The sequence below is a fragment of the Asterias amurensis genome, chromosome 22 (assembly GCF_032118995.1).
Source record: "Asterias amurensis chromosome 22, ASM3211899v1".
In the NCBI taxonomy this organism is placed as follows: Eukaryota; Metazoa; Echinodermata; class Asteroidea; order Forcipulatida; family Asteriidae; genus Asterias; species Asterias amurensis.
Genome location: NC_092669.1, coordinates 5009836 through 5030202, shown reverse-complemented (window position 1 = coordinate 5030202; position 20367 = coordinate 5009836). Strand labels below are relative to the sequence as shown.

The 20367-nt window shown below is 38.3% G+C and overlaps 3 protein-coding genes across 3 annotated transcripts in view; 1 reads left to right on the top strand and 2 right to left on the bottom strand.

Moving 5' to 3' along the window:
* LOC139953906 (endoplasmic reticulum-Golgi intermediate compartment protein 2-like) overlaps positions 1 to 9941 on the bottom strand; it is a 31286-nt gene extending 21345 nt beyond the window's left edge. Inside the window, exons 1-3 of the mRNA XM_071953508.1 lie at positions 9808 to 9941; positions 7295 to 7423; positions 155 to 310 (exon numbers count right to left, since the gene is read on the bottom strand). Coding sequence (XP_071809609.1) covers positions 155 to 310; positions 7295 to 7400 — 262 coding nt within the window. The 5' untranslated portion in view covers positions 7401 to 7423; positions 9808 to 9941. The remainder of the gene's footprint in view (positions 1 to 154; positions 311 to 7294; positions 7424 to 9807) is intronic.
* LOC139954054 (uncharacterized) lies at positions 9016 to 9429 on the top strand. Its single transcript, XM_071953717.1, has one exon. The coding sequence runs from the start codon at positions 9016 to 9018 to the stop codon at positions 9427 to 9429; it is 414 nt and encodes a 137-aa protein (XP_071809818.1).
* A 3255-nt stretch (positions 9942 to 13196) lies between the features above and the next one.
* Positions 13197 to 19396, bottom strand: LOC139953833 (uncharacterized). Its single transcript, XM_071953405.1, has 4 exons — positions 19279 to 19396; positions 15896 to 16180; positions 15104 to 15472; positions 13197 to 14554 (listed from the first exon to the last, which is right to left on the bottom strand). The coding sequence occupies exons 1-4, from the start codon at positions 19334 to 19336 to the stop codon at positions 14433 to 14435; spliced, it is 834 nt and encodes a 277-aa protein (XP_071809506.1). The 5' UTR covers positions 19337 to 19396; the 3' UTR covers positions 13197 to 14432.
* Positions 19397 to 20367: the final 971 nt, after the last annotated feature.

Sequence of the window (20367 nt, the reverse complement as noted above, 5' to 3'; positions counted from 1 at the left end):
TCTTGCAGCTTCGACGAGCAATTGAGTTCAAATTTGCACAGGTTTGTTGTTTTATACAAGTTGAGATACACCAAGTGAGAAGACTGGTCTTTGAAAACTAACAAAGGTGTCCAGTGCCTTCAAACAACAGAGAATACACAACGGAAGAACTTACAACCACATTTCATAGCCACCGTGATGTCCAAATTGATGCGTAGTTTACTTGTCAAATCGGTATCCACATTGTATTCATATTTCATGCGTGTTTGCATGTAGTAACGGACCTCTGATATGACCAAGATGATTATCAGTGAAAACGTCAGTAAAGCCACTGCAGGGAAATGAAAATCAAAGAAAAATCAGTCTTTTTCAATGAGGTTTTGCTGCTAATGAGGTTTTTGTTTTAGAGTATCCAACCAAGCTAATAAACACAGGGTTTAACTTGTCTTCAGGAAGTTTTAGTATTCCTGATTTTCGGACGCACTAAATACCGACAACTCACGACCCCTCACGACAACAATTTTTAAATGCGTTTTAACAGATTATTTGAACATAATTTAATCGTTAAAGGAACACGTTGCCTTGGATCGGACGAGTTGGTCTATAAAAAGCGTTTGAAACCGTTTGTTATGAAATGTATATGGTTAAAAAGATGTTTTAAAAGTAGAATAAAATGATCCACACAAGTATCTCTCAAAATTGCACGGTTTTCTTTTTACGTCGCGAACTATCACGGTCGGCCATTTATGGGGGTCAAAATTTTGACTCCCATAAATGGCCGACCGTGTTTTTGGACGAGGTAAAAAAAGAAAACCACGGAATTTCGAGGCATCATTGTGTAGATCATTGTATTCTACTTTTACATCATCTTTCTAACCATATGCATTTTATAATAAACGGTCAAAAAACGCTTTTCAAAGACCAACTCGACCGATCCAAGGCAACGTGTTCTTTTAAATATGTGCACAAGAGTCATGCATCTAAATCACTTTCAAACTGTATAATTTTTTTTATTATTTACTGTAAAAAGGGTGTTTTTTACCCCAAATTTAGTAACGAACGGAAATATTCGCCATGTTGTTATTCGATATACTTGGACGACTCTATTACACCGCAGGGGGCAAGGTTATTTCTGAGGGCTGAATTTAATGTTTTTCGTTTTGGTTTTAGCTGCTGATTTTTTCTTTCTTGTTAGTAATATAACTAACCCGCCACTCTGGAATTGAAGTTTAAAGGGGAAACTTACAAAAATATTTTTTTAAACTCCTTGAGATACATTTAGCATGTAGCATGCAGACCTTAAGATTAACCCCAAGTTAAGACGAGTTACCTAACTCGGACGCACTAAATACCGACAACTCACGACCCCTCACGACAACAATTTTTAAATGCGTTTTAACAGATTATTTGAACATAATTTAATCGTTAAAGGAACACGTTGCCTTGGATCGGACGAGTTGGTCTATAAAAAGCGTTTGAAACCGTTTGTTATGAAATGTATATGGTTAAAAAGATGTTTTAAAAGTAGAATAAAATGATCCACACAAGTATCTCTCAAAATTGCACGGTTTTCTTTTTACGTCGCGAACTATCACGGTCGGCCATTTATGGGGGTCAAAATTTTGACTCCCATAAATGGCCGACCGTGTTTTTGGACGAGGTAAAAAAAGAAAACCACGGAATTTCGAGGCATCATTGTGTAGATCATTGTATTCTACTTTTACATCATCTTTCTAACCATGCATTTTATAATAAACGGTCAAAAAACGCTTTTCAAAGACCAACTCGACCGATCCAAGGCAACGTGTTCTTTTAAATATGTGCACAAGAGTCATGCATCTAAATCACTTTCAAACTGTATAATTTTTTTTATTATTTACTGTAAAAAGGGTGTTTTTTACCCCAAATTTAGTAACGAACGGAAATATTCGCCATGTTGTTATTCGATATACTTGGACGACTCTATTACACCGCAGGGGGCAAGGTTATTTCTGAGGGCTGAATTTAATGTTTTTCGTTTTGGTTTTAGCTGCTGATTTTTTCTTTCTTGTTAGTAATATAACTAACCCGCCACTCTGGAATTGAAGTTTAAAGGGGAAACTTACAAAAATATTTTTTTAAACTCCTTGAGATACATTTAGCATGTAGCATGCAGACCTTAAGATTAACCCCAAGTTAAGACGAGTTACCTAACTCGAGATAAGACAAGTCCTAACTCTTTGTGAAATCGACCCCTGTACATGTATCTTTCTGATACATTAATCAGTTAATGGTAGCAATCACAACTCGTTAGTATAATGCTATCAGACTATAGGCAAATAGAAGTACACTCAACCACTCAAAAATAAATTAAAATGTATTTAAAACATGTAATTTTCACACTGAATGGAAGAAATATGAACATTTTAAACAATTATGTAGGATGCACAGTTTTTGGTAGCCCACAGTGGAAGTTGAGAGGTGATGTTTACTAGCCCACTAACCGTTTTAACTAGGAAATGTACGCCAGACTAGTGTTATATGTTCTTGTTACAAAGCCAAGGACAAGCCAACTTAAAGTCACCTGGAAGTGGTATTTTTTCAAAATAAAGCTTTTGTCACTAATATATGTGTTTTGATGAGTGGAATGTGAATAAACAGTTAACTAAGGTTTTAAAAAATCAGTTCTTATGTTATTTACAAATTTAAGAGTAGACCCCGACCCTAGAGGGCACTGTTCGTGACGTCAATCGAGGCAGACTTTGCCTGTAATGCGTAGAGTAAACACAATTGCAAAGTACATGTACAGACCAAGTCGTGAGTTTGTACGTTTCAAAAAAAGATTTTGTAGGTTTTTTCCGGCAATGCCGACTAGGTGTATTGCTGCTGAATGCAGAAAAACACTTTTTGAAACGTACCAACTCACGACTTGGACGTACATGTACTTTGCATGTGTGTTTACTATACGCATTGCAGGCAAAGTCTGCCTCGATTGACGTCACTAAAGGGGTAGGCGGAGTCAGCCCCCAAAACAACTTTATATATTTTTCGTGACAAACAATTACTAAAAAAATTGTTTTATTGTTCGTAAGCATATATACTCTTATGTTTGAAAGAAAAAAAAATCTATTTCCAGGTGACTTTAATCACTGTACTACTAGCCAAAAACCCAGTGGAGAGAAGACACTGCAGGTAAATTAAAAGAAACCCAATGTTTTCCAACAGTAAAAAAAGCATACATGTGTGTGTGTATCATTTCATTTCATTTATTCTTGATACTAACAGCCAAAGGACAAGAGAACCCAATGAAGGAAATTTCAGTTTTCAGATTTAGGGAGGAAAACCATCGAGTTGGGATGGACTGATCGAATATGCTTTTACAGTTTGAATATACCCAAGTATACAATGTAGCTGGAATATGCCCAATTATGTAGCTGGAATATGCCCAAGTACAGTGTTTAGCTGGAATGTATGCCAAAGTATACTTTGGAATACATGTATGCCCAAGTTTAGTTGGAATAATGCCAAAGTAAGTGAAATATGCCCAACTAGGCCTACATGTATAGACCATGTGAACCTTATTCACAATATGTATGTAAGTGTGACCTTCTACATTCTTTGAGTATTCTGGCAGGCACTGTACTACACTCAGACACTGGTCCTATGGGAAAGTTGACAGTTTGTGTCATAATTTCCACATAAAACCAAGAGTTATGAAAGTAAACGCTGGACAAGTTTTGAGATGTGCCCCCTTTCATCATACATGTTTTGTACAGTACATTATCAAAAGTTGATTAGACAGTGCAACCTCCACAAAATATAAGATTTTATGTTTGCTTCCATTGAGCTGTGTACAAACCATGCCTGCAGAAAGTCCAGGCTCTGTGGCTCTTTTGTAAACATGTGATGTCACAGGTCACATCGTCTATACATGTATGTTCATGAAGTCAAAAACATTCAACATGTTCAAGCCAGACATTATACAATGGGGATCCTGACTACATACATACATAACAACATTTATCAAGCTAAAAGCGTTTAATGAGCCGTGTCAATCAGTGTTGTAGCTAGGACATTTTTAGTGGTGGGCGCAGCTAAATTTAAACTTGGTCAGAAATTGCAAGCAGTGCGCGCGTACTTTGTTGTAAGGATTGTTTTCAGGGCTAAATATTAACATTCCAATCGTGCCAAATGCACATTATGTAAGATTCAAGAATCACAATTTTTAAGTATAATGACAATTGTTATTATAAAAATGTGTTAATACAAAATAATTGTGATGCATTTGTTGTGAACAGACTGTTTTTGAAATAGTTTCTGCTGTTTGCTTGTTGTAATCCCGCCGCGATAAAGTTGAACTTGAACTTTGAAGGTGGAGTAACTGTCTCGATAGTCTCAGGTACAGTTTCATTCTCAGCACTAACTGAAGCTGCACGAGATACTTTTATATCATCTTCCAACCTTTTTGCATTTTCCAAAAAAGTCGTCCAGCTTACCATACGTTGCGAGGCCATCTTAAAATTTACACAGATTTTTTTCAAGTTAAAACACGTGTGGGCGAAGCGAACGTGTTTACATGCCTACATCCGGAACAGGCGAACTCGTACACTAGACTTTACACAGCCCTTGTACTGTTGTGTGGTGATACTGTTTGTGTATACATGGAATGCGTGAAATCCCCGCGAAAACCTCACGACTAGACTTGTAGTGCACTCTAGGGTCTACCACAGCGCGCGCTGGTGTACACCACATGTACATACATACATCGTGTACATGTGCACGGTGCCAGCACTGCTGTCAGCCTGTATAGACGGTACGCCTTCTACACTGTACTATAGTTCGTTCAATAAAAACGTCAGGGCACATTTCACGAAGAAAACTTCACAAGATGGCAAGAGGCAAGTTACGTGGGAAAACATGTTTGAGGTTTTTATTGCTCGTAATTCTGGCTCAAAAAAATTACAAACTGCATTTAAAACGACAAAACACGAAAAAACATGACATTCTAGTCTTGCAATGTGATCAATATCAGTAGAACTTTTAATTTTTTATTAATTTTGGGGGAAATTTTGTGGTGGGCGGCAGTCTATTTTTTAGCTGAAGTGCCGGGCGGAAATTGTCAGTGCTGGGCGGGCCCGCCCACCGCCGCCCACCGTGGCTACAACGCTGGTGTCAATTCATTGGGGTCATTCTGTGTCAAACCATATAATGGGGGTACGAGCAACTCTCAGATTTGGCTGAATTAACGTTTCCCCTGGATTAAACTAGTGATTTCAGCAGCCAGTGAGCCAGATGAAAGAAAGAGGGATGTGATACATTTGTTTTGCGGCCAGATTTGAGTTCTCCTGAAAGTTACCCTCGGTACCAATGTACAGCTTTCGTCTATTATTTTTTGAAGGGGTAGGCCATAGAGTTATATATAAGAACTAGAGAGCGCACTGGCCTAAATACGCGCCCCGGCATGCGCTTATGCCGCCATTTTCTAAGTTGACAAAACTAGCATCTCACAGCGTGTGTTTGTGCGGCCATTTTGTAAGTTGAACAAACAATATCGCGTGAGCGTTCAATACAAAAAAACTCAAACGTGTATTTCATATTCAACGCGCGTGCAGAATGACGCGCTTGTCATCTTGCGGTCCCGTGGCGTTTGTGCACGAAGCATCACTCGTGCGCCCTCTAGTTCTTATATATAACTCTATGGGGTAGGCCTACTATGTACCTTGCCCCCTTTTAAGGGACTTTAATTCCATGGAAACGACTTGGATTTTGCAATTTTATTTTTTGCATAGTGTTCATTATACATCAAACACAAATGAGTATTTCTGAGTATTTCAATCGAATTTCAGCCAAATCTGAGAGGTGACTCGTCCCATTTTCAGAATGTTGGTTGATGACCCTACCTACATGTATATCATGTATATTGGTGAAAAATAATAATATAATATTGAAGTCTCAAGGCGCTGAGATACAAACTTTCAGAAAGATAGGTGATTGCAGTGATGAATTTTGAGACCAAATTACATATTTAGCACCTTATAAGGGTTTACAAGGTGCTACGGCGCATTTACAAGGTGCTACGGCGCATACAGCAGCCACAGCCACTAGGAACACCGGGGCGAACCCCATCTCGTTTCGAAAAGTGCACTGGGTTCTTTTACATGCGTTACACAACACATGGGACCAACGACTTTACGCCCCATCCTAAGGACGAAGCAATGGTTTAGTGTCTTGCTTTAAAGCCATTGGACCCTTTCGGTGAACAGTGTTGTCCAAGGCCCACACTTTGTGCACCACAACTTCTACATCAAATAGCAAACCTGTAAAAGTTTAGGCTCAATCGGTCATCGGAGTCGGGTAAAAAAAACCGGAAAAACCCACCCTTGTTGCCGCGCGTTTTGCCGTGTCATGACATGTGTTTAAAATAAATCCGTAATTCTCGTTAACGAGAATTTGTATTGTTTTGCTGTTTTCTCAAAAAGTAAAGCATTTCATGGAATAATATTTCAAGAGAAGTCTTTCACCATTGCCTTCTGTAAACCCTGTAAGTTATGTGTAAATCTGTGGACTTTTTTTTTTTTTTTCTGAACCGAAAGGGTCCAATGGCTTTAAAGGAACACGTTGCCTTGGATCGGTCGAGTTGGTCTTTTAAAACCGTTTGTTATAAAATCGTTATGGTTAGAAAGATGTTGTAAAAGTAGAATACAATGATCTACACAAATATGCATCAAAATTGCGTGGTTTTCGTTTTACCTCGTCGACAAACACGGTCGGCCATTTATGGGAGTCAAAACTTTGACTCCCATAAATGGCAGACCGTGTTTGTTCGCAACGTAAAATGAAAACCGTGCAATTTTGAGTGATACTTGTGTGGATCATTATATTCTACTTTTAAAACATCTTTCTAACCATATGCATTTCATAACAAACGGTTTCAAAACGCTTTTCATAGACCAACTCGTCCGATCCAAGGCAACGTGTTCCTTTAAGGACACAAGTGTCACGGCTGGGGATTCAAAACACACTCTACTGATCAATAACACCAGAGTTTGAATTCAGTGCTCTTAAATGCTTAACCCCAACAACCAGGACATGGGGTCGATTTCACAAAGAGTTAGGACTAGTCCTAACTTAGGACTAGTCCTAGGAGATATACAAATTGTATGGATAGTCCTAAGTTAGGACGAGTAACTGGTCCTAACTCGAGATAAGACTAGTCCTAACTCTTTGTGAAATCCACCCATGGCCCTACATTGTACCTAGTTGGGTCGTTGGTTCAAATCCTGCTTCAGTCACTTTATCTTTGTTCAACCCCAAATAATTTAATTTATTGTCTTACATGTCCCTCCTGTGCTGCTGGTTTCTTGATAGCTCTCTGGTATCTTAGGGAAGGCATCCAACTCTTTCACCACTTTCAACGTCTGCTTCCGATTTAAACGCCTCATTTTTCTTGTCTTATTTTGGAACTCTGGAACAAATAATTTTAATAAAATTAAAAGGCGGGGTAAACACAAATGGCGTACTGCGGAGCCTTCTAAATTACTTTTGGTTTATGGGAAATGTAGCCTAGATTAAAGATGGTTTAAAGCCATTTCGGTAAACAGTATTGTCCAAGTCCCACACTTCATGTATCACAACTTATATATAAAATAACAAACCTGTTTAGGCTCAATCGGTCATCGAGTCGGTAGAAAATAATGGGACAACCTACTCTTGTTTCCACGCGTTTCGCCGTGTCATGACATTTGTTTAATGATAAATCTGTAATTCTCGCTGTCGAGAATTGATATTGTTTTAATGTTTTCTAAAAAAGTAAAGCATTTCATGCACCGAAAGTGTATAATGGCTTTAAACTAACCTAAGTAAATATCATTTCGAAACATGCAATTGCAAAATATGATCACATTTTTCAGATTTATCGTAACTGTTCATCCTCAAGGATGAACAGATCAGTTCAGATTATACTTCTTCATAAATACTTATAAATTATAGTATTGGATAAATTGGTGGCCAGTTCATAACAAACATTTTCTACGTAATTAAATTATAAATAAATAAACTAATTCAAATTCTATTTCTAAGACTAATATAATGTAATCAATTCGTCACCCCCATCTTCAAGAAGGGCAAACGTAGTGTAACAGCAAACTACAGTACAGGCCGATCAGCCTAACCTCACAGGTCAGTAAGGTGTTTGAAACCATCCTCCGAGATGCCATCATGGAACACCTGACAGCACACAGATAGATCAGTGATTCACAGCACGGGTTTTTAAGAGGTCGTTCCTGCCTGACCAATTTACTAACTTTTCTGGAGCTTGTAACAAAGACCGTTGATGATGGCAACCCTGTTGATGCAGTGTACCTCAATTTCAGTAAAGCCTTCGATCGAGTTCCACACCAGAGGTTACTGACGAAACTTAGATCACATGGGATAGGTGATTCAACTGCTGCTTGGATTGAGGCATGTCTGTCTGACAGACAACAGAGGGTGGTGGTGAACGGGGCCCAATCGGAGTGGTCAGGAGTTAAAAGCGGTGTCCCCCAAGGTTCTGTTCTTGGCCCGTTGTTGTTCATCATCTACATCAACGACATTGACGAGGATATCTTGAGTTCGGTCCTGAAGTTTGCTGACGACACCAAGGTCTTCAGAAAGTGAAAACCCCAGCAGATGCTCGTTCTCTTCAGGACGACCTCGATCGCCTTTACCGGTGGTCTGATGACTGGCAGATGTTATTTAATATTGACAAATGCAAGTGCCTCCACTTCGGGCATAGAAACATCAAGCACAACTACTCCATTGGTGACAGTATAATTCAGACAGTAAGTGAAGAAAGAGATCTTGGGGTAATCATCCACCAGTCACTAAATGCAAGTACCCACTGTGCGAAGGCAGTCAAAAGCGTAATCAACAGAACCATTACGAACAAAGACAAAACAACAATCATCAGACTATACAAAGAACTGGTTAGACCACATAGATTACTGTGTACAGGCGTGGAGGCCTCATCTTCAAAGGGACATTGACCTAATAGAAAGAGTTCAAAAGAGAGCATTGCGAATGATTGGAGGTCTATCTCACCTAGACTACGTTGACAGACTCGGGGAAATGAAATTGACCACCCTGGAGTGCAGGAGGCTGCGAGGAGATCTTATCGAGACCTTTAAGATACTCTTGGGCCTTGAGGGCTTGAACCCTGAACCCTTCTTTGATTTGTCAACCGTGCAGCACAGGGGTCACCAACTTAAACTGTACAAATCAAGATCCAACCTTAACCTCAGGAAGTTCTGGTTTAGCCAGAGAGTGGTCAACTACTGGAACATTCTCCCTCGAAAGGCAATTGAAGCTTCAAGTGTGAACATTTTCAAGGGACATGTGGATAAATTCCTAAAGAACGTCGGGAGGCTCTACATAAGCTTATCTAAGCTGTCTGCCCCAGTAACCAGAACCACCGCCTCCTCCGCAGTTGTGTGATGGCGTCGGTGGATTCAATCAAGTAAGTTCAAGTAAGTTCAAATAACAAATTAAAAAAAAGAATGAGAATGACTCAATGAGATAGGCCCTACTATTCCTTTTTGATAAAAATTAAAATGAGTGAACAGGTGAAGAATTGGTGGCAGGCTACGTAAAGTTTTCCTACAATCTTCGGGAGATCGCTTTGAAAATAACAACTAAAGAAAGGGATAATCTTCCGCACGTCGCCACCAATTTATCCGCCGTTAATTAACTACACATTCACAACACAAGAAAAAGAGTGACCGGAAACTGGGCAACACAAATAAAATGATTTTCCGCTCAGTTTTTAATGTAATTTTAAGCATGTAATAAATTATGGATGAACATTTTTATTACCTTGATCAAACTACTCCTGATGTTTTACCCAAAAATAAGTATTTTTGACATTTCCGTCGACTGTAAGCCGCTTCTCTAGCGCAAATCTGTCTTTTAATAAATTTAACTCTGACCATAATATAAGCATGTGTACATCTGTTACAACCCAACTTCGCTCTCAGTTTGGTGATCGATCTCGCTGAACCCATTGTCAGTCTTTCGCAGTTGTCCTGCAGTACACATACTTCCCTTCCAGGGGTTAGTAATGAGAGATATTGGTACTCTGCACTTCTTAGGCAGCGAGGTGGTAATGAATGTAGGAAAGCAATGTACACACGCACACTAAACATTAGACTTGCAAACAAGTTGTTACAGTAGTCTCACGAGAAAGCTCCGAGATACCCGTGTAGCTATCACCGCTTTAGATATGTAACCTACTTGTTTACAAGTCTAACTAAACGCTTTCACTCCCTCACAACCTTGTTGGAGTACCATCTGCGTTAAAAGGTATAAGGGCTCGAACATCACTAACACGAGGTTGAACTTGAACTCTTTTTTTTTTTTTTTTCTTTTCTTTTTTTCAGAAGTGAACTGCGGGTTTTAATTTTTTTCTTCAAATTCCCGATAGACTCCTGTCTTAGAAAATGGCATTAATTTCTGATAGAGTTGGTGGGTGGTTGATCGAGTAAAGGCATGAGCTATTTCTTTATATAGATTTTGAAATAACAATTTTTCTGTTCAGTTCATAGATAAAGAAAAGAGAAGAGGAAGAAAACGAAAGAAAGATCCGTGGCACATTTAAGCAGTGTGGTTGTTGTATTGTTGGTTTATTACATTCTCGTAGATGCTACAATATTAATGCTTACATTGATTAGTAGGCTATAGCTCCAACACACACTAAAACACTGATACAAAAGTCTGAAAATGGGAGGTTTAAAAACTCATGGTCCTGCTGTAAAATGACGGACCGCAGTGAAATTTAAGAAAGGAAAAAGGTTAACACCGTGCATGGTGATCGGGGTAAACGAAGCCAATAATAATGATGCTTGGCTTTTTCTTTTTGCTATTAAGTCGGGCACCAGCCACAAATGAATAGCAACACTTTTCTGTGCTGAGCAATGTGCTTACACAAGCTCAGGCCTGTACGGGCAAGGGCAGCGAATGCACCATTCAACTCGCAGTAGTAAAGGGCATGCCCTATGATGAAATTGTGAATTTCTACTTGAGCATTTCAAGGGCATTCAAGTCACCTGGAAATCAAACATAAGAGTATATGCTTACGAACAATAAAACATTTTTTTAATTAATTTTTTGTCACGATTTATATGTTTAAAAAATATATAAAGTTGTTTGGGGGGCTGACTCCGCCTACCCCTTTTGTGACGTCAATCGAGGCAGACTTTGCCTGCAATGCGTATAGTAAACACACGTGCAAAGTACATGTACGTCCAAGTCGTGAGTTGGTACATTTCAAAAAGTGTTTTTCTGCATTCAGCAGCAATACACCTGGTCGGCATTGCCGGAAAAAAAACATTTTTTTTTTTTGAAACGTACAAACTCACGACTTGGTCCGTACATGTACTTTGCATTTTGTGTTTACTCTACACATTACAGGCAAAGTCTGCCTCGATTGACGTCACGAACAGCGCCCTCTCGGGTCGGGGTCTACCCTTAAATTTGTAAATAACATAAGAACTGATTTTTTAAAACCTTAGTTAACTGTTTATTCACATTCCACTCATCAAAACACATATAATAGTGACAAAAGCTTTATTTTGAAAAAATACCACTTCCAGGTGACTTTAAGTCAATGACCAGGTGGCATCAAGGCAATCGCCTTTCACTGTACATGTATATGCGTGAAGTGTCGTGGCCGAGAGGTTAAGAGCACCGAATTTCAAACTCTGGTGTTTCTGATCAGCAGAGTGTTCGTTAAAAAAAGTTCGTTAACCATTGCTTCATCCTTCGGATGGGACGTTAAGCCGTTGGTCTCATGTGCTGTGCAACGCATGTAAAAGAACCCAGGGCACTTATCGAAAAGAGAAGGGGTTGAGCCAGGATGCGCCGTGGCACTTGTAAGTGTAAACCCTGATAAGGTGCTACATAATTGGGTCTCAGAATTCATCACTGCAATAACCTTTCTTTCTGAAAGTTTGTTTTTTATACTCGCGCCTTTGAGTACCTTGTTATAATACGTGCGCTACATAAAACTTCGATATTATTATATCACTTATCAGGCTTGCAAGCTTTATGAATTTGGGCCCAGGGTCCAATTTCATAGAGCTGCTAAGCACAAAAATTTGCTTAGCATGAAAATACTTCCTTGATTAAAATAAGATTACCAACCAAATTTATACGCGATTTTCAGCAAACAACAGCTGAACACCAGTGCCAAGCAATATGCAACAAATGGAAATTTGGTTGGTAATCCTGTTTTTATGAAGGAAGACATTTCATGCTAAGCAAATTTTGGTGATTAGCAGCTCTATGAAATTGGGCCATGGGGCCAATTTCATAGAGCTGCTTAAAGCTCGCTTATTTTACACATGTTACTGGCCAAAGTGTCATGCCATATGCATTGCTTGTGACTAGTATTTAGCTGTTGTTTACTTAGCATAACAAGAGTGGAGTCTTGGCCGGTAATCTGATTTTACTAAAGCAATGAATTTTTTGCTTAAGCAAAATTTTGTGCTTAAGCAGCTCTATGAAATTGGGCCCAGAACTCTTGCTGCATTGGAAGTTCAATGTATATAAGGCATACATACTCTCTGCAATCCAAGTAGAAACATCCGGTATAACAGGAAATTGAAACACGGACATAAAAACTTTGGCACCATGTTGTCTCCATTGCATTCACGTGATTTTCACGAGTTGAGATTCTGTTTTGGTTGCAAAAAGGAAGTGCTCTGAGATCAGTTTGGTTTCGTTTTTATAATATTAACGCGACCCGCACTAAAACAACTTTGTTCTTTGCTTTTACTAAAACACAAAACCAAGGTAGTAAGAAATGTTAACTCAGGTTTAGAGAGTTTCGTTTGGATAACCAATTATTTTCACAGCTTAAAACAACAAGGAAACAATTGGATATCTTAAAGGAACACGTTGCCATGGATCGGACGAGTTGGTCTATAAAAATCATTTGTAACCGTTGGTTATAAAATGAATGGTTAGAAAGATGTTTTAAAAGTAGAATACAATGATCCACACAAATTTGCCTCGAAATTGCGTGGTTTTCCCTGTTACTTTGCGAACTAACACGGTCGGCCATTTATGGGAGTCAAAAATTTGACTCCCATTATGGCTGACCGTGTTATCCGACGATGTAAAAGGAAAACCGTGCAATTTTGAGGCATGTTTGTGTGGATCATTGTATTCTACTTTTACAATATCTTTCTAACCATATGCATTTGATAACAAACGGTTACACACCCTTTTTCAAAGACCAACTCGACCGATCCAAGGCAACGTGTTCCTTTAATTTCATTCAACTATGCCTACTTTTCATACAAAGCTTTCTACGAAATACACCTTGATTAAAAGAAAAGCAAATCCATTTATGAAAATTTTCACTAAGTTAAACATAACTTAAACATTAATGCAAAAACTGAAGGAAAGGAATTAGGGTCTAAACGGAGGCTACTTTTTTTGTAGGACACAAAACACAATGTCCACTGATTTACATTCAACTTACACGGTTTGAAGATAACGATGATAGAAAGCTTGGTTTCCCTTAAATATTACTTGCCGAAGTGCTGTAGTTTTTGGAGAAATGAATAAAACAATGTCACGGAAATACGTTTTAGGCCAACATGTTAAAATAAGTTTCGTGACTTTTTACGGGGAAGTAATGGGGAAGCTTTCTACTATCATTTTTCTTCAAACGGTCTAAAGTTTAATGTAAAGCCCAAATTTTCACAGGTTTGTTATTGATAGAAGTTGTGATACACGAAGTGTGGGCCTTTGGACAATACTGTTTACCGAAAGTGTCCAATGGCTTTAAACAAAATAATGTATGCAGAAAGGGTCTAGGTACTTCTTGTAGGACATACAACACAATGGCCACACATTGAAGTCAAATTCACAACGTAATTTGAAGATAATGATGGTAATGATGATCTTATTATTACTATCCATTGTTTTGTAAAGGCATCCCAGCCTGCAAGCTTTTGTTTTCATTGGCCATGCCTCCAAACAGTTTGTTTGTATTTGTATTGAGTTTGTATAGAAATAAATGTTGATTGATTTGATTTGATTTGACTTAATGGTAGAAAGCTTCGCTTAAAGTCTTACTTGCTGGATGAGGTGCTGTAGTTTTTGAGAAATGAGTAAAACAAGTCACGAAAATAATGTTCGTCTCATGAGACGACAACTATTTTTAAAGCTTGATAAAACCTATTTTTCGTATAATAACATTTTTTTTTTACTCAATTTTAAAAATCCACAGCACCTCACCATGTTCTTCAAATGGTTGCAAGTTTAAAGTAAATCTGTGGACATTAAGTTTTTTGTTACAAAAAGTACCCATGACCTTTAATATTCATTACATTCTGTGAGACGATATAGTACAAGTTTTGAAATTAAAATTATACACACATAAACAATTACATGTATTTATATAAGGCTGTATAATACTGATGACGCTTCAATCACGCCAATTTTAAGGGGGTTTGGTCGCCAAACCTAACGATGACAATGACAACAATGACAGCCAGAATTGCAAACGCCACGTGACATGAGGCAAGTCCAATCAACACACTCATGGGAATATCTGAAATGAAGAGCAATATGTGTCGAAAAATTACTGAATAGTTTTAGCAGTACAACATAAAAATAATAACAAACAATTTGTACGGCGCACAGTATCTGGAATAGAACCATTAATCAAAGGTACCGGATGCTAGCGAGCTGGGAAAAAAATGAACAGATGAGTCTTGAGGTTAAATGTAGACGGTGACCCTACCCCTCAGCTCGTCTGGCAAGAAATTCCAGAGACGCCGCGGTGCGCAGCTGGAAAAAGGCAAGGTGTTCGTAACTTGCCAGACGAGTTTGGGGGAACGGTGATGAGTATGTGTGTTGAAGAAGACGATCTAAGGCCAGGGGTCGAATTCACAAAGAGTTAGGACGAGTAACTCGTCCTAACTCGAGATAACACTGGTCTGAACTCTTTGTGAAATCCACCCCTGTTGTCTCATAGTGGGACAGTGTTATGGTCGGTCTTGTTAGACTTCTTTTATTTTATCATGATTTTTTATAGAAATATTATTACTGTTTTTACTTTTGAAATTGAGAATTTCATTGGATAAAATCTGCTCCATACCGTAATAGAACTTGACTTGAGCGGTGACTTCAAATGGCTCAATGTTCATATAACCACTGAAATGACACGTGACGTTAATCACTTCATCTTGATATTCATCCGCCCAGAGAGCTACATTCAAGGAACTTCGCATGTCCCTCAATCCATATTGACCGTTCGCCGGGATCACATCCGACGTCACATTAACCTCGTCCCCAACATCCTCATCCCCATTGATTGCCCATGTGATGGTCGAGGCATCATCTGTGATGTTGTAAACAGTGCAGTTGAAGAAGAAGTTGCGTCTGGTAGTTGGTACGCAAAAGGGTCCAGTTTCAATGGTACCAACCTGGAGCCCAGTGCCTTGCAGTTCAATAGTAGGATATGGGACTGTCGACACAACAAAACAAAACAGTTGACTCAATAACAATGAGGTCTCATCATGGTCTCTTGTATCGACGTATAGCATCTAGCAAAGGGGTTATGACAATTTTTCTTCTTTCTTTCATTAAAACAGGTCAGTTGTGGAAAGTGGGTTGCAACTCTAATTCCTTATTATTTAAATTTTTTTGTCTTTTCTTGTTTGTTTGTGAACTTCGTTTATTTGTTTTATTTATTTCTTAAGAAGGCCCTTATAAAAACACAGCATTGTGCAGTAACGAATAAAAATGAATAGCAATGCATATGCAAGTGCAGCTGCAGCAATTCCAGCAATAGCAATTCTAGCAATACCGAGATAATTTAAAAACAAATCCGTGTTTTAATTAACAAAGTCATCAAAAGCTGGGGGCGGGGATGGGGGGGGCTACTTACCTACATGCAACTCTGTACTGTTTTTGAAATCGACGCCACCAACAAGTCCATTACAAGTATACTTTCCGCCCGAAGACTCTTCAACTGACTCTAGAGTCAAGTTGCAGACTATTGGACCTGCTATCTCTTGTGTCTCATTAGTACAGCTAACAATGTTTACAGGGTAGTTAGGCCTACTCCATTTTACAGTTGTGTTGGGATTGACATTTTGCACCGTGCAGACAAGAGTCACAGTGGAACCAGCAAGTACAGTGTAGTGAGGTAAAAGCTCAACTGACTGTTGACCTGAATTGTTACCATAACAAAAAAAAATGACAAGAAAACAAAACATACTTGAATGGATGCTAAAACATAGGATCCGAACTGCCTATAGCTAGTTGGTATAATGACATTGCTCTAGAAGTGCAAGGGTCGTGGTTCGAATCCAACCAAATCCCACCTGAGTATGCTAACATACATATGGGTAAAACCAAATTTAATAAAATATATGTTGTTAAAGGAACACGTTGCCTTGGAATTGGATCGGTCGAGTTGGTCTTTGAAAAGGGTTTGTAACCGTTTGTTATAATATGCATATGGTTAGAAAGATTTTGAAAAAGTAGAGTACAACGATCCATACAAATTTGCCAATAATTTTTAAATTGCGTGGTTTTCCTTTCACTTTGCGAACTAACACTCGGCCATTTAAGGGAGTCAAAATTGACTCCCATAAAATTAATGGCCAACCGTATTAGTCGACGAGGAAAGGAAAACCGTGCAAGTTCGAGTGATACTTGTGTGAATTAGTATATTCTACTTTTAAAATACCTTTCTAATCATGCATTTTATTACAAACGGTAAACAAACGCTTTTCAAAGACCAACTCGACCGATCCAAGGCAAAGTGTTCATTTAACAATGTATTCAAACGCTTACACGAGAATCGAGAGCAAAGTATATAAGCATCGCGTTCACTTCAAGGTTTCAATGTTGGTTTTGTTTCCACAGTATCAACTCTTTACCAGGCAATGACGTATGCATAATGTTTCAATATTAATACAGTTTAGCCAGGGTTCTATAATGAACGGTAGTTCCTTCTTTCCCAGAACTGTGAAACTTTGGAACTCGCTCTCACAATTGTGGTGTTGGCCTTAGGGGCATTTAGAGGCCTTCAATAGGGGAGGAGTTGCATCCAGAAACAGCAGCCCAGTTTTGTCTTGCACTATTATAATAGTCCCCCGCACCAAGATATCCAGATGGCTTGTCTTCAGCACTTTGAGTTCTCCAAGTTTTGTTTATGATTGCACCTCTGTGACCGATCTACACTCCACCAACAATCAAGCACCCTTTGCTTAACGTCCTCACTTAAAAATCCTGCCGAGTTTCTAACGTAAACGTACACGCAAACGTAAACGTAAATGTAAACGTTAAGGTAAATGTAAACGTAAACGTAAACGGTAAATTTGATCAACACTCAACCTTTTTCGAGACGGAGAGTTACTGTGTTCATCCAAGAGTCCAAAACATACAGAAACATTTGCAATTATAGTTCAAAAACCTCTAAGGAACGTTATTACAGTTGGTTTTCCATAACGAGGTTGCTGGCAGTATAAGCACCTTCTACATAAACTGACAATTCTGTAGCAGTTTGAGATCGATCAGCCAACTGGGTTACGCGAAATTAATGGAAAACGGATTCACAAGTCATATGACATCGATTTAAAAAAAAAAAAAAAAAAAACAATATTTCGATTGATGTTTTCCCGGCCAATTTCAGCAAAAAATCATTCAATCTCATCAACATGCATTCAAATTCACGCAGTTTCCCCTATAATCCTCTCAAACTAGGGTGTCTTTTCAGCTCTTAAAGCATTCAATTTCGTTTTCGTGCACACATGATTGCATTTTTCTGGTTCAGATTCGCTTCAGTCGTTCTATTTCATTTATAGGTATTCAAGACCACACTTTGACCATTCTTAAGTTGAATTTCTACTACCTATTTGCAATTGATGCATTCAAATTTAGACCCACCGAAGCGAACATGATTTTGCTGCTGGTTTGAGTTTTCTTTTTCATTTATGTGCAACGAATTTCAACTTCTTTGCATTCAAATTAAAAGATGAGTTATGGCTTTGTGAGTAAACTGGAAGTTAAAGCTCCTTTACTGATACATTAGTTGTCCTTTATAAGAGGTGTTTCCATGTACTTCACATTATATTTACATCTTTTTTTTCTAATTGAAATAACTGTTCCTTTTGCTTTGTTACCCTTAAAGTTAAAGCTTGTATCCGATAACTTTGAAATGGAAATCAAGTCTTTTGCTTTAGCCTTGAGATTTTGTTGCACTGGTTTTCATGTTGTTGTCTTTGTTTCTGCTAATGTCCGGAACATGTCAAATTAGAAGGTAACACAAACAATATAGGGAAACAAAAAGCTTAAAATTATAAGGGGTCGTTATAAAATTTGAAAACATATTAATCTCAATTTTATCTTGCTCTGTACCGACCACGGGCAGCCATTTTTTATTCACAACCGTTGGGCATAAACGTCAAACCAGTGAAGAAATGAGTTAGGCAGCAACGAATGAGTATAAGCACATTACATAGAATTTGAATTTGAATGCAAACATTTGGAAAATGTTTGCCCATTAATGAAATTGAATGGTTGACCAGCTCTTGCTGCTGGCTCTAACGAAATTGAATGAGTTTTGCGGCCTGATGAAATTGAATGATTTTGTTTGACCAGTGAATGCTTAACTGTTGAAATTGAATAAATCGTTTTGACTCTTGAATGCTGATTCAAAGTGCGTGCATTTTCAAAACAAAATTGAATGAGCCAGGAGTTAAAATGAATGGATTTTTGTTGAAATTGACCGGGAAATCTATATCAACTGTCGTCATCATTAGACCGTCGTGTTCAGTTTATATGTGATCTTAGACGAGTTTTTAGTCTTACCGATTCTGTAATGTTCCTTTAAAGACCTGCTTGAACGAATATGTCAATCGTAAACTTTGCTGAAATTCACTTAAAATGTTTTCAAAGAATAGGGAAATCGAGTCATATGACTATGGGCTTTTCTGAGAGATTTGCGAAAAGCACTGTTACGTAATCACTCTCAAAACGTCATCTCTGTGAGCTCCAATTTGTAAAGCCGCTTTGTTGCAGCGTTGAGCCATAACAAACCAAGCTCCCAGAGATGATGGCAGAAGTGTTTTTAGTTTTCCAAAACCTTTCGGTTGGGGCCTGATTTTTTAGTCGATAATTACGAAAAATTCAGAAGTGTACACATAATCAAAATTACATTAAAATGGTGAACAAGTGCATTATAAACAAGTTAAAATACCATTTCCGTTGAAAACATTCCGCTCAGGTAGCTGTTTAATAAGATGTAATCTATTCACTTACCCTGTGTAAACTCCATGGCAATCACGATGACGATGGTGTTAACGAGCAATAAGTACATAATTAAGCCACTTGTTTGTACAATATTTAAAAAAAATGCAACACAACACTTCCCTATGAAGTTATTAACGGTGTGTGACTTGTAATTGTTATGAATTTATGGTGGTTGTTGTTATTGATATCATCTTCTTAATTCTTGTTTCGGAATCGTTTTCTTTGAACCTTCAGTTGGATTACTACACTACAAGAACTGGGGTGTTGAAATTTACACAATGGATGCTGTCACATATAAATTAATAAAATGAATAAAAACGTACATTATAGGGTGTGGGTGACTGCTCTATATTCCGAGATCCCTGTGTTCCGACATCCCTATAATCCGACACCCCTATATTCCGACACCCCTATGTTCAGACACCCCCTATAAAAAAAATTATTCCGACAACCCAAACACCCCTATGTTCCGGCACCCCTATGTTAAAATAGCACTTAACTCTGCCAAAACAATAATATTTGTGTTGTTTTAACTCTTTTTAAAGTTGGTATTTTGAGTACATTATTTCGTTGTTGATAAGTGACAACACCCATGTCAAGCACCATATAGTTGTGCTGTACAGCACAATAATTAATGATGGTGTTGTTCTGAGCACTTCAAGACTGTTAACTTGAACAAAATAAAACTGCACATTATTACATAGTTTGGATACGGCATAAAATCTCCCTAAACCGTATTCTATTCAAATTGAGTCATTGACTTGGATTGCTGGTGCATATAATTTGACCATGAACATTTATAATGGTCAGTTTCAGCATGGAGGAAGGAATAGAAGGGACTTCAAAAGTCGAACCTGTGGTCCCGCAGTCGTTTAACGACACCTCGTAATCACCGACATACCTCCACAGACAATGAGCGACCTGGCGTATGTGAGTTTGCGCGTGCGCACTTGGTGCGCACTCAACCATGGTGTCGTATGTCGTATGGATATAACACAGAAAAACAACTTTTTTGAGACCTGATAAAAATTGTGTACACTTGTGCTCACCAAATCGAAAAACACAATTGAATACCAACCACCCTCGTGTGCTAATACC